Genomic DNA, 17,607 nt, shown 5'->3' on the forward strand with positions numbered 1-17,607 from the left:
TTCAAATTTCAAATTACTTCCCCTGATTTCTATTCGAAACAATCGTATTCTCATCCGCTATTTTCATATGATGTTCTCTCCCGACCCCGTGATTCTTTTATACCCCCAATATTTCAATTTTACTATTGCAAAGAAATTTGTTTTCAAGGCAACAAAATACTTCGATTTCCACAAACCGAAGTTTTTTTGTAAGAGCAAAATTGGAAATTCAGGGGTATAAAAAAACACATGGTCGGGAGAGAAAGCATTTTTTCATATTACTTCCTCCTGTGTGATTTCTAGTCGGTGCCCCACACAATTTATTGCAAAACCTTAATCATTTTTTAAAATTAGTTAAATTTATTACTATGATGAATTTGTGGATTTATTAGGGTGCCACAGATGAAGATGGTTGTGTCGTGCATAACAGAGGTGGGGTGGCAGTTGACATGGGTAATTCTCAGGAAGAAAATAATATTTTTTATTTTTATTAATTTAATTAATTTTAAAATATTTAAGATGATGTGGCTAATTATATGAGCAATTTCATTGGTTGATTGTGTAAACTTACCGTGCACTATCCTTAAATTCTTTTTATTTTATTTTTCTTACATAGTACAGTTTTTTAAAATGTATTTACAGTTTTTTTAAGAAACATAAGTTACAATATACTCCATCTAGTTTTATTATATAAGCAAAATTTTACTTTTTAAATTTATTAAGAAAGTAATGTATCTAGTTTATATTATTAATTAGATACGTTATTTTTTCGATAAATCTATAAAGTCAAATTTTGATTATATATGAAGCCAGAATAGTACTTTTCTATATTGATTTCTTTAACTCAAGTATAGGTCACGGTCCAAGTTACGTTTGGTGGAGCATTTGGAGTGCAAACTCCATTCTATATGATAGTGTCAAACAAATTTGACATCACTTTGGTTGATGACATTTTATGCACGACCCAAATTATCTTTGCAGTAAATATTTTCTCTATTTTGCAGGCACTCAATGAGGAGCAGAATTTGTGAAGCCTCGATACTCCAAAAATGGCAAAGTATCGTGTCCGATACGTACTCGATATCAATACTCGTCCGATACTTTCCGATACACGTATCGGAGAAGTATCGTATCAGAGAAGTATCGGCAGTTAATATTATTTTTTAAAATAAAATATAACCAATACTTGTCGGATACTTCTCCGATACGCATATCGATCGAAAAAGTATCGGGCAATTAATGTTCTTTGATGATGGAAACGTAGGAGAGGAGACTGATACAATTCGTATTTTCTCTTAAGTATTGAATGTTAGAGTATGATGTTACCAACTATATCTTTATTAGTTTTTCTCTTTGTCATAACTTGAACTCTGAACCTCCAACTCCCTAATGCTTACCTCAATTAGCTTAACCAGTTGAGCTACCCATCTCACCCCTTTTTGGGTAGTACTTAACTTCATATATGTAATTGTCACTTGTTTTCTTATTTTGAGTAAGAGCAATGCTACTTGGTATGACAAACGTGGCATACGAAATATAAGAATGCTTATATGAGATTGTTTTACTGGTTGAATTCACTAAACTTCCGTATTTGGTGGAAATCATGGTAGTCTTGGGTTAAAAATTGATGGCTTAGATTCATTCATGTTTTTCGTTTCGTACACACCAGCATTAATCTTTGAGTAATTTGAATGTTAATTTTTATCATTATCGATTTTAGTTATGTTTATATATTGTGCATTTATATATTTAATTTTAAATTTAAATTTTAAATAACGTATCCCGAACGTATCGTATCGGGAATTTTGAAAATTTTCCTGTATCGTCGTATCAGTGTCGTATTGTATCGGTATTGTGTCACGTATCAGGGTTTCATAGAGCAAAATGATTTGTTTATGATTGTACTTTGTAGCATTTGACAACAAAGAAATAACAAGTTGTGGAAAAATGATACTGAATCAATCCACCTAGTTTGTGATATTGCAATAAAAATTTTGACTGATCGGAAAGGAGCACAGGTTCACAGAGAAACAACACATTTCACAGTAACAAACTATTCCACGATGGTCTAAGCTTGAGAGTGGTAGATACAAATGCAACATTGATGCATATTTTTTTATACCACGAAATAAAGTTGGCACATGAATGTGCATAAGAGATGATCAAGGAATAGTTGACAATGGTGAAGTTCTTGGTCTTTTTAACGCGTTAAATTGAATTCACAAGCTATAATTGAAAAACGTTGATTTTAAACTTGATTTCAGAAATGTCGTAACGAGATTTTATTGTAAGAAGGATGATGTGTAGCAGTTTAGTGATATACCAAGAGATTGTTTAGGTGTTCATGGTTCTCATTTTAGAAATTCGCGTGTTTAGTTTATTAGGAGAGAAGTCAATGAGATTGTCCACGCTTTAACAAAAGTGGCCACATCTATAGCTAATTTTTATTGATATACTTGTTGGAATTAATTTATAATATTAATCGTATAAAACATGCTCAACAATAAAGATTAAATCCAATAATCTTACTTTAGTGCGGAAGCCAAACAAACATATGAGCATGTATATAAAACAGGATCTACGACATGTTGATTTATCAAGGATTATAGGAATACCTGGATAGATGAATCCACTTGATGAACTGACCTGAAACAGAATCGGATGACGAACACCCGTTGGCTTGTGGTTCTTCCTCAACCAGGACTCCTTATGCCTTTAGGACTCTTCAGATGGGGAGAAGACTCAATATGCAGTGTGTCCGGTATATTGGGGACCATAGCCTATATATAGTGTGATGGCCAATTAGGGTTCCCATTATTCCGAAATGGGCCATCCTAACATCCACTCATATTGAGCCCATATCCAATTAATTAATTAATTCTAAATAGAAATCTAAATAGCCTTTTACTTTATTTGATCACTTAATCAATTAAGGCTCCTAATTGATAAATAGCTAATATAATTATATATAAAGATATTTGCCCACATAATATTATTGAAATATTATAAAATATTCCAACAATACTCACATGTATTAAAGACATTATTGATAGTAAAATAATAAAATACACTAAATTTATCGGGGTAAAAAAAAGTTACAATATAAATTTGATTGAAAAAAATTACAATATATATTCTCGTCAAAAATAAATTACCATATATATTAATGTGACAATATGAGTATAATTCCATTCTGTAAAAAAAAAAGGAGTATAATTCCATTGAACTTTATATTGATGGTGTGAATTATCACATATAAGAAATAATATAGTTAAAAAAATTAAACAATTAAGTCAATAAAACAATGGAAGAAATGGAATATTGATTGCCATGGCAACATATGGCTATTTGTGGTATGGGTTTGGTTTACCAATTTTTGGAAAGGTTTGTTTGACTTGCTATTTTGGAATTTGTAGAAGTATAGTAAAATCTATAATAATCAAATCTAATGTGATTTTTGCCAAAAAAATGAAAATCTAGAATGATAAATTTAACAAAAAGATAACTTTCCCCTTTATTGAGAGGCACGATTATAGGAAAACGACCTCCACTTTATTTTATTTTTTTTTATAATAATAAACTTAATTCATTTCAATAATCAAATATTGTTCAAAGATATGACAACTAGCTATGGAATAAGCCGCTCATAAGCAACGTTATTCGTTTGTCGCTTGGTAAACTTGACCTCAAAGTTTGGAGCTGATAATAACAATGACTTAATATGAGAAATTATAATACTAAATTCCGACGAGCCAACTTGTCTAAATGAAATGACATCAACAACATTTTTTGAGTCACTTTCAAATATGACATGAGAGAAGCCTTTGCTCATTGCTTCCTCTATTGCTTCTTTTAGTGTCATGGCTTCTCCTTCAAAAGTGTTCAATCTTCCTTGAGTGAGATTAGTACCTGCAAGTATAAAACGGCCTCGGTGGTCCCGTAAGCACCATCCCCATCCTGTATAACCTGCTGCCTCGTAAAAACTAGCGTCAACGTTGCACTTCAATATTCCTGGGCGTGGAGGCAGCCACTGTGTTGCTGGCGTGATTGCTGTATGTTGTTGGACAGTATTGTTATCATGCTGTGAAACAGTGCCAGGTTGTTCCTCAATTAAGCCTTGAACAAGTGACCATTCCTCGGTTCCTCCCATGTCTGGTTTGCCTTTATTCCAACCTGTCGCGCGCTAACTTTGCTGTTGTTCCACACTTGATTATTACGGTTTTGCCAAATGTGCCATATCAATACGCTGCCCTTCTTGCTACCTGTGAACTCTCAAAACAGGAGAGGTTAAAAATGAATTCCTTAATGTTTTGAACTCCTTGCCTCCTTTGTTGAATGATACGTTCTAGTCCCATAACATTCCAAGCTTCCTTACTCCCTTCATACTCTAAAAATATATGCCAATCCTCCTCCGTTTCCGTTGTATATATGGGACAATCAATTGGACATTGGACAAAGCGATTTTTTAATCGTAATCGGGACGGTAAGCAATCTTGACAAATCCTCCAAAGTAAGTGTTTAGCCTCAGGTGGTGCTTGGATCTTCCATAGTTTCCCCATGCTTCTCCACTCCTTGGTTGAGTTTGCAAAACTTTTTCCTTCATTAGTGTTCTATAATAATTTTTGTCGGAATCAATAAACAACTCAGTTATTTTTTTTTGTCAAGTAGTCCTATTGGCTAGAACCTCTTTATATACCCAAATTTGCTAAACATAAAGAAAGCAAGTCGTACAATGTTCCCTACTAGGTTGATCTAAGCTTGAGGATCCACCATATGAGATTTGATATCAAAATTGTTATTAATATATCATACTAATGATGTCTAACATACTCCACCCATGACAAATTATAAGCAAATTTTAACTTATCTACTTGTAACAAAATATAAGCGAAAGTAGACTATTAAATGATGTTATACCCAAGATGCGTTTTTTTTTTTTTTTTTTGACAAAAGGATACTTATAGCATTTCATTCATAATCAAATGACTTATAAATGTTGGTACATCGATGAAAATATGGGAGCGAGCTATAGATGGGGCTACCTTGGCTAAAGCATGAGCTACCTCATTCACTTGTCTCCTATTAAACTCAACACGAGAGTTTTCGAAATACCAAGATGCCTTTTATTTAACTCATGAATTGAAACAGGTTTCTATTAATGCTTCTACTATGGATAATTGAACGGTCACTATATACTAAAGGAATGAAAAATACATTTTTTATATACAAAATTAACTTTAAAAGCCAACAAAGGGCAGCTGAAAGATTAACAAATACCACAGGATGCCAAATTCAGTTATTCATTAGTGTGTTGTCACTGTTTTTAGTTAAATTAAATGGCATCAGAAGGAGGAGATTACACAGATTATTACACTAATTATCATCTTACAGTAGGCAAATAGAAACTCCTGTGGCAATGATCAATCTGATCGGATTCCACCCATAAAGGTCCTTGGATCGGGACAGTTTCCGCTAAATTGAGCTTGTGAAAAATCAAAACCTGGGTTCTGCAAACGGAACAACATAATCAGGAAAGTTAGACATCATTAATATCCAAATAGTTTTCTTATAGTGAAATTATGTCAAGTTCAAGATTTTCCTTCACAACTATATTGGGAACAACATGGCAAGTTGGTTAACAGAACCTGTGCTAATTATTCAATAAAAGTTTACATGTGTAGGTGAGAAGATACAAACAATAAATTGGAGCAGACCAACTTGCCAAACTGCACAAAGTGTAGGTAGCCTTACTTAATAAGCAGAATTTCCATTTTAACATCAATTGTGTCTACTCACAGTAGCCACCACACCAAAAGAAAGAAAGAAAGAAAAGGGTAAATTGACTCAAAAGGGATTAAAAACCTATGGTTACTGTAGAGAATGGGTATCCCCTGACAAAAGACTGAAAGGAGCTACATCCTTAACTCTCCCTTTGACATACGAAAACTTTCTCAGTATACCCTCCTTAAGGAACCCAACCTTTTCCAAGACTCCCTGAGAAGCTTGATTCTCCACAAAAACAAAAGCTTGTAACCTTACCAAATCTGGGATATCCTTGAAAACTTGTGATACAGCAACTTTCACGGCTTTGGTGCAAATACCTTGTCCCCAATAGTTAGCAGCTATAGCATAGCCAATCTATGCCCTACACCTGTGCAAATACCTTGATATGAATCCGATAGTTTGGTTGTCGATGCATATAGACCGAGTCCAAGGGTGAGGGAAGCACACATCTTTGATGTAACACAAAGCTTGTTCCCTTGAAACAAAAGTTTTCCGTCTAGTATAGCTTGTCACTCTATCATCACCTACTACTAACATGAAATCGTCCACATCACTCAACTTGAATGGCCGCAGGGTGATCCTTGACAAGTCCATTGCCATTGCTATACTGAATGAATCCAAAGTCCAAACATCCAAATATGTGTTTCTTTCAACTCGGCTTAGAAGGGAGACCTACCTTATTTATTTTATTTATTTTTTGACTGGAACTGCCTTATTTATTAAGATTATGTATTAATAAAATGGAGCGAGGGACAATCAATAAAAACAAACAATAGACGGAATCTTATACAAAATATTCTTGGATTAGTTGGACAGTATTTGTTACTGGTTCACTGCACCTTTGTTGCCTTGCCTGACATCCCACCATATAATTGATTATTAGTGTGTGATATCCTTATCTTGATTATATATATGAAGCACTTATATAATTTATGTTGAATAAATTTAATAATTACACATTATTATGTTAAACTATTACTTAGGCTGCTGTACACAACCAACCCAGTTATTATATACTAGAGGAAATTATTTATCTGCAAGAAACTAGAATCAACCAAATTCATACACATCCCTTCACATCGTGACCAAGTCCGCTGAATTATCAAATCCCCTTCTAATCTCAATATTATACAGATTTTAAGCGTTTAAGCAAAATGCCAAAATGTAATATCAACAAATAAAAAAAACGGTGGATTCAATTTTAACAGCCTTTGCAGTTTAAAATCTAAACAACAATTCAATATCACATTATATGAAACCCTGTTTCCTTTTGTATCAATAACATCATGACCAAGTCCATTGAAGAAAAATAAGGGTATAAAATATGGATATCATCGCTAAGGAATATGCTCCGGATATAGAGAAACAAAACCTAAGATCTAGAACAACAAATGCAATACATGAATATAATAGCATACTAACTAGTAGTAAGTAATACAGCAAATACTTAAAAAAAAATGGAAAATGCTACAACTTAATGAAAGAAAGGTTGCAAGAAAGTGATGAAAATGAGGTGGCATATTCCCATTCTTGCATTTCGTATTGTGTTTTCTTCATAAAGAATAACATTGCTCAAACAAAATTGCCTTTGCCCTTAAGCATACAAATTATTATCATCACAAAAGAATGAACATAAATGGAACTCAAGATGATATAGGGAGATATGAGCTGCGTTAAAGTTAAAGAAAAGAATACCAGAGTAAAGTTTGAGACAAAAGATGCTAAGAAGCATAAACTAAAACATCATAAAATGCAAATTAATCGACTTCCAAATCCCATCACACAAAAATGATTTCACTAGAAGTAAAACTCACCTCCTCTTGAAATCTCTGAAGCATGAGGCGTTTCTGTTCAAGATCAGTAGAGTAAGCATCCAACTGACCTTGACCTAATATGGGAGAAGCCCATGTCTGACCCTTATCTCTCTTATTCAAAGTTATATGCATTATGTCATCCTCTACAGTTCAATTCCAAAATCAGCATTAATCAATCAACCAACTAAACTTAACCAAACCCAAATTAATCATATAATTTCATTTTCAATTTCAAAATCACAAACTAACCCCAATTAATTCCAACCCAAGTTAACATCATAACACACACAAAAATGAAAACTTTTACCTACCTAAAGTCCAAAAAGAAGAATCTGTCTTCACTGGGGAAGTAAGATCATGCTGAGAAATCAAATTACACAAAAATAACAAACACATGAGCAACAATTATGATAAATTGGGGAAGAAAATTAAAGTGGAGGGAAATTAGGTTTACATTGAGAAATGGAGGATTGCCTTTGATTCCAAGTTCAATATGCTTAGACTGAATCTTACAGTAAAATTGCTTGGAATTAACCTTAGGAGGAAGATTGATGTAAATATTGACCTCATCTAGGGTTTGATCCCATTCGAACACCTTTTGACCTAAATCAACAAATGGAATTGTTTGAAGAAAAACGAAATGAAATTGGAAAATTCGAGATAAGGGAAATGGAAAAGTACCGTTGTGGAGGAAGATGTGACGCTTTTCCGGTGCCAATTTATCTGCCATTTTTTCTAGGGTTTTCTGCACTCACCTATTTCTTCTTCGTTTTCTACTCTGGTTTTTGATTATTCTTCTAGTGTTTGGATCCTATGCTTCAAAGATTTTTACTTTTCTCTCCTTAACCAAATATCAATCATTGGATTTATCCAACGGTAGAGAAATAAAAAGGTAAAAAAACTATTAATAACCTAAAAAGACACCACTCAGACGGAAAAAATAAATTCTAGTAACGAACCGATAGAATCAAGTCTCGCATCACTACCTTTGTATTCTTCGTTGTCGGCATCTTGCACCATGTCGCGTCGGCCACATAACTGAGGAGGACTCTTGTTTCATAATTCCAAAACTTTCACACTTCTTTTAGATTTAGGGGTTAAATATTAACATTTTTTTAATTAGTTAAAAGTTTCTATACATCAAATAAAATATAGACAATCCTTACCAAAAAATAAAAAAGATAAAAAAATAGACATTCTAACATTGTTGACATCTCTAAATCTCACTTTCTTCAACTTGAAAATCCCATAAATTCTTCAACGAATTTTTTTTTCTTTAAAAGACAATTTTTTGAAGTAAAAAACCTATTGTATCAATTTTGGAAAATCTTACAAACTTTCAACTATTTTTACTTTATGATAAATTTGATTTCTCTTTCTCAATTTTTGTCATAAAAATTGTAGTTTGTGTCATAAGAAATTAGGGTACCATAATATAATCATATAATGGATGATGAGAAATGACAGAAGGAGAGAATTTTTCTTTTTAAACACCAAATGTGTAAAGGAAACTAGACGGAATTTGGTCCCAAAATAAGGATTTTAAGATTAAATATTTTATGAGAAAATGAAGAACTTATGGGATTTTGTAGTTTGAAGAAAGTGAGAAGAGTTATAATGCAAGGTAGAAAATGAAAAATTGGAGCATGGGTTTTCACATTTATGAATTTTAAATTTCGTCCATGTAATTTGAGCGAATTTTAGTTTTCATTCCGATAATTTATGCGAATTTTGGTCTTCGTCCCTGTAATTTGTCAGGTCAGCGCCCTCTGAACACGTGATACTGGTCCAGTCAACATATTTTACCCATGTCAACGAAGAATTTTTCAAACTTTATTCCAAAAACTAGAAGTTAATCCAAGAAATCCAAATATTCAATGTATGTCATAATCCATTGCAAATCAACTAGATACAAAATAACATAGCTAGTAGATACTAATTTTTCAGGATATATAGAAAAAGTAGATATTAAAGAGAGATTATATGGTAAAGTTAATTAATTTGAAACATTCTTATAGGTGTGGTGGATCTGTCAGAGAATATAATACAAGTATATTAGGAAGTTTCTAGAATAGTCAGAAATATTAAATCTGTTAGAGTTCTGTTAAAGTTTGTTAGCATCAATAACAAACTCTCTCTCTTCCTAAGTTCTATATAAGATAGAACTCTCAATTGTAATCATTCATCTATCATAATGAAATACCGTTCTTTATTTTTCTGAAACTTTACTTCTATCATGGTATCAAAGCATTTTGATCCATGGCGAATCCTTTCAATCCAGAGGGAGCGTTTACATCTAATTTTCATAAGGAACTAAGAACATCGACACTCGAATCATGAAAATTGAAAACACCCCAATCAAGTCTATCATATGAATAGTCCAAATTCATCCTTTTTCAACTATCATGACCAAAGTAAATTAAATTTTCTCCACATCCTAAATTTGTAAATAAACCATCACCGACCTTCTCGTCGTTGTTTAGAATATGAACAAGACAAATCACCATCTCCTTCACGTGAAATATTAATTTCTTTGAAAAATTGAAACCACAATTTTTTTTGCAGCCAATGATTGAAGTAGGTGGAAGGAAACGATAGTTGTGGTTGAAGAAGGAAAACGATAGAAGTAGAGATTGGTGGAAGAGAATAGAGTATGGATTTTTTTTTTTTTTTTTTCTGGGTTATTTGATTGTTAGGATATTTGGATATGGTGAAATATGAGCAAGACCTATTGTTGAAATTGATTTTTAGATTCGAGATTTGGGTTGCATCAATAAATCTGGGGTTTTTGCCATGAATGGTGGATGATGTTGTTGCTCTTGTCCAGTCAAGTGTCAACTTGTCCACTCAAAAGATAAAATGACGAAATCTAGACATTATGATGGAGGAATCGCAGTTTTTATTTACATGGGGTAAATCAAAATTTGCTAATTAACATTACATGGGGTTAAATACTATTTAACCATATACTATAATATGATAGTAAAAAAAATACTATAATATTACAAATACATCAATAATTCAAAAATTCAACTTAATTATAAAATAAAAATATAACAAATTATCATAATAAAGTGTTGTTAGAACTATGAACAATGAATGGATGAATGTAAATGAACAAATTGTGAGAAAGAATGAGGGAAAGGGGGTAACTTTATTAATGATCAATTGGAATAGGTTTTACAATGTGTAGGCATGGTTTTATATACAACCATTTAGTTAGAATCATCTAACTATAGTTACTTGGTAACTAAGTAACTAACTCAACCAACTAATCCTACTCATCTCTAAACTAACTTTTGTTACTTGTTACACAAGTAACAACTTTTGCAACAACTAACTAACTACTTTCTTAACTAACTTTGAATTATTCTCAATACACCCCTTTAATTCAAAGTCTCAAGGCTTTGAACATTCATCATTCTTCTTAGATCCTTGAATCTGTCAATCTTCAATGGCTTAGTGAGCACATCTGCCATTTGTTTCTCTGTGTTGCAGTAGGTCATTTTGATCTTCCCCTTTGTAACTTGATCTCTCAAAAAATGAAATTTTGTTTCTATATGTTTGCTTCTTCCATGAGCTATAGGGTTTTTGGCTAGATTAATGGCTGATTTGTTGTCAACCATTAGCTCTACTTCCTGTTCAATATCAATCTTCATTTCCTGTAGTAATGCTAGCAACCAAATTCCTTGGCAAGCAGCATTGCAGGCAGAGATGTATTCTGCTTCACATGTGGACAAGGCAACTACACTTTGCTTTTTAGAACTCCATGAGATTGGACAATTGAACAATGTGAAGATGTATCCCATTGTACTTCTTCTTTCAACTTTATCACCTGACCAGTCAGAGTCACAATAACCAATAAGCTTCTTTTGGTTCTCATATGTTTTGGTGTACAAGACACCATAGTCAATTGTGCCCTGTAGGTATCTTAGGATTCTCTTCACTGCTTGCATATGTGACAGTTTAGGTGATTGCATAAATCTGCTAACAATCCCTACACTATGACATATATCTGGCCTTGAATTACAAGCATATCTAAGGCTTCCTACCATCTGTTTGTAGTGAGTACTATTCACAGATTTGCCTTCATCATCAGCATTCAAATTTGATGCAGTTTCCATTGGAGTGTTGGCTGGATTACAATCCATCATGTTGAATCTCTTTAGTATATCTGAAGCATACTTCCTCTGATGTATCAGCATACCACTACTTGTCTTAGTGAATTCCAGCCCAAGAAAATATTTCAAACCTCCTAAATTGGTCATGTCAAATTCTGAGCTTAGCAGACTTGTCAGCTTCTTAACTTCATCTTTACTACTGCCAGTTATCAGTAAGTCATCAACATATAGACACACTATGCAAAGTCTATTCTGTGATGTACCTTTGACATAGATTCCATGTTCAACAGTGCATTTTGAGTATCCATTTTTGCTAAGAAACTCATCTATTCTCATGTTCCAAGTTCTTGGTGCTTGTTTTAGGCCATACAATGCTTTGTTCAGCTTCAACACATGATCTTCCTTTCCTTTAACTATGAAACCATGAGGTTGTTCAATATATACTTCCTCCTCAAGTTTGCCATTGAGAAATGCAGACTTGACATCCAATTGAACAAAATCCCAGTCAAAGTGATTTGCAATAGCAACAACTAGTCTCACAGTTTCAATCCTTGCCACAGGTGCAAAGATTTCAGTAAAGTCAATACCTTGTTTCTGTAGGAATCCTTTGGCAACCAATCGTGCTTTGTACTTTGCTATAGTGCCATCAGGTAGGTATTTCAATTTGTATATCCATTTGACTGTTATAGGCCTCTTGTTTGCAGGCAGATGGACCAAGTTCCATGTGTTGTTCTTTTCAATTGAGGCTATTTCTTCCTCCATTGCTCCCCTCCATTCTTCATATTTTGCTGCTTGTTGATATGTCAAGGGCTCAGTGTCTACATATAATGCAAAATGCACTATATCACCATCTGGTGTGATCATGTCATCTAGGATTGTTTCATACCCTTGCAAATTTCTGTTTGGAATACCTCCTCTTTCTGATCTTCTTAGTGCCACTGGCTCATTTGCAGTTGTTGGAGGTGTTAGCATAGTGTTTTCTTCAGTTGCTTCTTCATCAAGTAACTGAAATGGAACATACTTTTTATCTGGTGTTGTATTTCCATTCCAATCCCAGCTCTTATCTTCTTCAAAAGTGACATCTCTACTGCTGGTTACCTTTTTTGTGATTGGATTGTAGAGTTTATAGGCACCTGCAGTGTGATATCCTATCATGATCATCATTTCACTTTTATCATCAAGTTTCTTCCTCTTTTGATCTGGTATGTGTCTGTGACAAAGACATCCAAATACCCTAAGATGCTTCACTGATGGTGTGTGACCTGACCAAATTGCTTCTGGTACCTTATCCATTTGCTTTGTAGGACATCTGTTCAGAACATAGCAGGCTGTAACTACAGCTTCACCCCAAAAGCTGTGAGGTAGATTCTTCTCTCTTAACATACATCTGGTCATGTTCATGATAGTTCTATTCCTCCTTTCAGCCATTCCATTGTGTTGAGGAGTGTATGGAGCTATTATTTCATGCTGAATTCCATTTTCTGAACAAAATGTCTTGAATTCATTTGAGGTGTATTCACCACCACCATCACTTCTTAGAATTTTAATCTTCTTTTCTGATTGCTTTTCAACTAACGTTTTGAATGTCTTAAAATTCTGAAGCACTTCATCTTTGCTCTTCATTAAGTGAATCCACATCATTCTGCTGAATTCATCAATGAATGATACAAAGTACTTGTTTCTTCCTAAAGATAGTGTGTCAAATGGACCACATACATCTGTATATACTACATTAAGTACCTGCTTAGCTCTCATTGCAATATCCTTGACAAAGGACTTTCTTGCTTGCTTGCCTATCAAGCAATGCTGACATATATCTCTAGGGATCTTAATTGCAGGTAATCCATTGACCAGTTCATTGTTTTGCAGATAACTCAAGCTTTTAAAGTTGAGATGACCATACCTCAGATGCCATAACCAAGCTTGGTCATTGATCTTTATTGTAGCCAGACATTGGGATTGATTTGCAGTCAAGGTGACTTGGAATGTTCTATTCTGAGATAGAGGGGCTCTCAGAATAGTGTTGTTCTGAGAATCATACACTTCCATGATGTTATTCTCCATATGCATAATGAATCCCTTCTCTAGTAACTGTCTCATGCTTAGTAAATTTGTTTTCATGTCTGGTACATATAGAACACTAGTGATGATGGCTTGATTTCCTTTCTTGCCTTTGATCAACACATCACCTACTCCTTCAGCTGGAATTGTTCTATTGTCTGCAAACCTTATTTTAGTTTTTGATGAACTGTTGAAGTTGATTAGCCAATCTCTATGACTTGTCATGTGATTGCTGCAACCTGTGTCAAGATACCAATGTTCTTGATCATCTTCAATATCTGTAATGGTAGCCATGTACAGTGTTGGATCAACCTCTGAGTCACTATCTTCCTGAGCAATATGTGCTTCAGCCTTATTCTTTCCTCCATACCTTGGAACCTTCTTGCCTCTGCAATCTTTTGCAAAGTGACCAAACTTCTGGCAATTGTAGCACTGTATGTTCTTCAAATTGAACTTCCCTTTCTTATCTTGATTTGATGCAGTGCCTTGAGATGAAGATTCAGCTTGATCATTGTTTTTCTTTGAGTTATCTTGTGAATTATTATTCTTCTTGGACTTATCTTTCCCCTTCCATTTGCCATTGCCTTTCTTTTCTGCATGAGCTTGCAATGCTTGATCAGTGACCCTATCTTTTGTTCTTTCCATGATTCTTTGTTCATGAGACTCCAGTGTACATTGTAATTCATCCAATGTCAATGTTGACAAATCTTTGGTTTCCATTATTGCAACAGTGGTATAATCAAACTTAGGAGATAAAGTTCTCATAACCTTACCAACAATGGTTTGATTGTCACAAGTATCACCACAACTCTTCATCTGATTTGTGATGTTTGTGATCTTGTTAAAGTAATCTGCAATGCTTTCATTGTTTTCCATCTGCAGCAGTTCAAATTTCCTTTTCCAAGTTTGTAATCTAACCTGCTTCAGCTTCTCATTCCCTGAGTGTGCTTTCTCAAGAATGTCCCAACATTCCTTAGCTGATGTTGCATTCTCAATCTTCTGGAAATTCACCAAATCAACACATTGATGAATGAAGAACATTGCCTTGAAATCTTTCTTCTTCAATGCACGATGTGCATTCCTCTGATTGTCTGTTGCATCTGCTGCTAATTCAGTGATAGCAGTTTCAACCACATCTTGTACTTCTTGAAACCCAAATATCACTTTCATTTGCTTATTCCATCGATCCCAATTGCTTGCATCAAGAATTGGCAATTTCCCACACCAAAACTGTTGCTGAGCGTTTCTAGTTGGCTTGCCATCTTCTTCCTGAGTTAATTGATCAAATTGTAGTGAATCTTGATCAATTCTTTAATGCCACGAACCTTGAGGCTCTAGATACCAGTTTGTTAGAACTATGAACAATGAAAGGATGAATGTAAATGAACAAATTGTGAGAAAGAATGAGGGAAATGGGGTAACTTTATTAATGATCAATTGGAATAGGTTTTACAATGTGTAGGCATGGTTTTATATACAACCATTTAGTTAGAATCATCTAACTATAGTTACTTGTTAACTAAGTAACTAACTCAACCAACTAATCCTACTCATCTCTAACTAACTTTTGTTACTTGTTACACAAGTAACAACTTTTGCAACAACTAACTAACTACTTTCTTAACTAACTTTGAATTATTCTCAATAACTGTCATGCACATAAACTTGCAATCAATTATCCCACCAAATCATAAAAATATCCCACAAAACTCACTAAAAAACGAGAATTTAATAAGTTTCTAACGTTATTAAAAATTAACAAACTCAAAAAGAAAAGAGTTAAGTTTTTCAAAATCAAGTAAAATTAAAATAAAATTACCACAATTTTACTCGATTTCACGATGAGTTAACTCGTTCGAAATTGACTTTTTAACGAGTTTAACAAGAATGAATTTACCACCGATTTAAGACAATTTTCATTAACACTGGGCAATTTTACATGTTAACGCGTGATTTTGACAACCTCATATGCAATTAGTTATATAATATATTTGCATTAGCATGTTAATGTGAGTTTACGTAAGTATATCTTTTATTTTTACTCTTGTGTGTAAAAAGATTTGAAAGAAAGAAGAAAAAAAAATGAGCCTGCAAAAGAATATATATGAACATGAAATCAGAGAAATAAATTAATATTGATGATGTTTCTCATTTAAGTTTTTTCTTTTGTCTTAAATGAAGTGGTAATTTTAAGTTTTAAACGGTGACTATTGGGATTTATGATTATCTAACAGATAACAAAATCTTATAAAAATTTATTTGATTATTAAAACAAAATCAATTATTTGATACATAATATATATTATTTATTATCACATGACCTGCATGACTTCAAAAGATTCGTTTACTATTTCTAACATATATATATATTATTTATTATCACATGACCTACATGACTTCAAAAGATTTGTTTAATACAAGGAGAATTAGGGAGAATGAATTATTTTAAGAATATATTCATTTAATAACATGTTATGCATATTATTGGTTGGTGGTATTCTTAGTGATTGATATGCATGATTCAAATAATCATATTTAATTTAATACATGTGAATTAGAAAGAAAAAAAATTGTGTCTGATTTATTAATATTCAAAATTTAAATTTTAAATTTAGACTTCATAATTTATGGTTGGTGTCACGCATTTAGTCCGTTGGTAGTGTTCTTAGTTATTGATATGCATAACTCTGAAAGTCATATTTAATATATACGAGAATGATGAAAAATCAATATTTGTATATTATTTATCTAATATAATTAAAAATTTATTTTATTTTTAATTTAAATTTCATGATATATTACTTGTGTTTTTATGTTTCTTTAATTAAAATTTGTAACTCTTTTAATTTTTAAATTAAAATTCTTATTTTTAAATTTTATTTTTAGACTAAGGTGATAATTACATCTACTTATACATACATATCCATGTCATTTTATATAAGATGTTAGACTTTTTAACATACTCTCACACGTTCAACACTTCAATGTGAGACTCTATTTAACCTTATAAAATGTATATATTTTTTGAGATGAACAATATAATAAGAATTAAGGGCTAAAAGCTCAAGAAAACTTGCAACGTGGGAAGAAAAACAATAGTTGAAGAAAATCAATAAAATGGTAAAAATGACGCATATAATACTATCAAACTAGAGTCTAAATTTAGTGAAGTGATTAACAATTTAATTTGCTCTCAAAACACATGGGACTAGGAGAAAGTTTTACACTTACAATGCATCAAAAGAATCATATTCAACGGAAACACATTTATTTTAAGATGAATCAAAGTTCCAAATTTTATTAGAAGATGTACCACTTTAATGCTGACCCCTAGGAGATGTTGACTTAACTATCACTATCATGATACATAGTGAACCTACAAATAAAGTAATACATATAAATAGGTTGCTTGTAAATTAGTTGTAACCGCAACGCCAGCATTGTAACGGCCAGGGGAACAACCTGCCGGTTGAGTTTGGAACTCAAAAAACTCCTTCTTGCTTGCTCCAACTATGACCAACAAATTGGCCTTTGGCCTTTTATTAATATATATATATATATTGGATTATTGTGATACAGAAACAAAGTTCAAAGTTTCTATTGCCGTTAACGATGATTATAATTTCCGTCAGGGAACTTTGTGGGATACATAAGGTATGTTCTTTCTTCCCAACCGGGTCTTTTTATACATAGGAGCCACAACTCGAACGTCTAACCATCTGTTTAAGGGAACCAAAACCCTTACTACTTGTACTAATTCATTGGCGGACTTTTATTAATTTTATTCAATCATAGTAGTAAAGTACATATTTGTAACCATCTTTGTAGAACTCAATAAAATAACACAC

The 17,607-nt window shown here is 32.9% G+C and overlaps 2 protein-coding genes and 1 pseudogene across 2 annotated transcripts; all 3 read right to left on the reverse strand.

The window, feature by feature from the left end:
- Positions 1–3,607: 3,607 nt before the first annotated feature.
- On the reverse strand, positions 3,608–4,129 carry LOC123915126. Its single transcript, XM_045966274.1, has one exon. The coding sequence runs from the start codon at positions 4,127–4,129 to the stop codon at positions 3,608–3,610; it is 522 nt and encodes a 173-aa protein (XP_045822230.1).
- A 1,054-nt stretch (positions 4,130–5,183) lies between these two features.
- Positions 5,184–8,418, reverse strand: LOC123916923 (nudC domain-containing protein 2). The gene is made up of 5 exons (XM_045968512.1): positions 8,259–8,418; positions 8,032–8,180; positions 7,889–7,937; positions 7,578–7,720; positions 5,184–5,486 (listed from the first exon to the last, which is right to left on the reverse strand). Exons 1-5 carry the CDS (start codon positions 8,305–8,307, stop codon positions 5,400–5,402), a joined length of 477 nt encoding a protein of 158 aa, XP_045824468.1. The 5' UTR covers positions 8,308–8,418; the 3' UTR covers positions 5,184–5,399.
- LOC123916922 lies at positions 5,707–6,500 on the reverse strand (annotated as a pseudogene).
- Positions 8,419–17,607: the final 9,189 nt, after the last annotated feature.

This window comes from Trifolium pratense, linkage group LG3, assembly GCF_020283565.1.
Source record: "Trifolium pratense cultivar HEN17-A07 linkage group LG3, ARS_RC_1.1, whole genome shotgun sequence".
Lineage (NCBI taxonomy): Eukaryota > Viridiplantae > Streptophyta > Magnoliopsida > Fabales > Fabaceae > Trifolium > Trifolium pratense.

What these genes read in the sequence shown, in the direction of transcription:
- LOC123915126 (XM_045966274.1), bottom strand. Translation starts at nt 4,129, where the DNA reads ATGGGAGGAACCGAGGAATGGTCACTTGTTCAAGGCTTAATTGAGGAA.
- LOC123916923 (XM_045968512.1), bottom strand. Translation starts at nt 8,307, where the DNA reads ATGGCAGATAAATTGGCACCGGAAAAGCGTCACATCTTCCTCCACAAC. An exon ending in TCACATCTTCCTCCACAACG is followed by an intron (nt 8,181 to 8,258) that starts GTACTTTTCCAT and finishes TTGTTGATTTAG; the next exon opens with GTCAAAAGGTGTTCGAATGG. An exon ending in TTCAGAGATTTCAAGAGGAG is followed by an intron (nt 5,487 to 7,577) that starts GTGAGTTTTACT and finishes TTCCGTTTGCAG; the next exon opens with AACCCAGGTTTTGATTTTTC.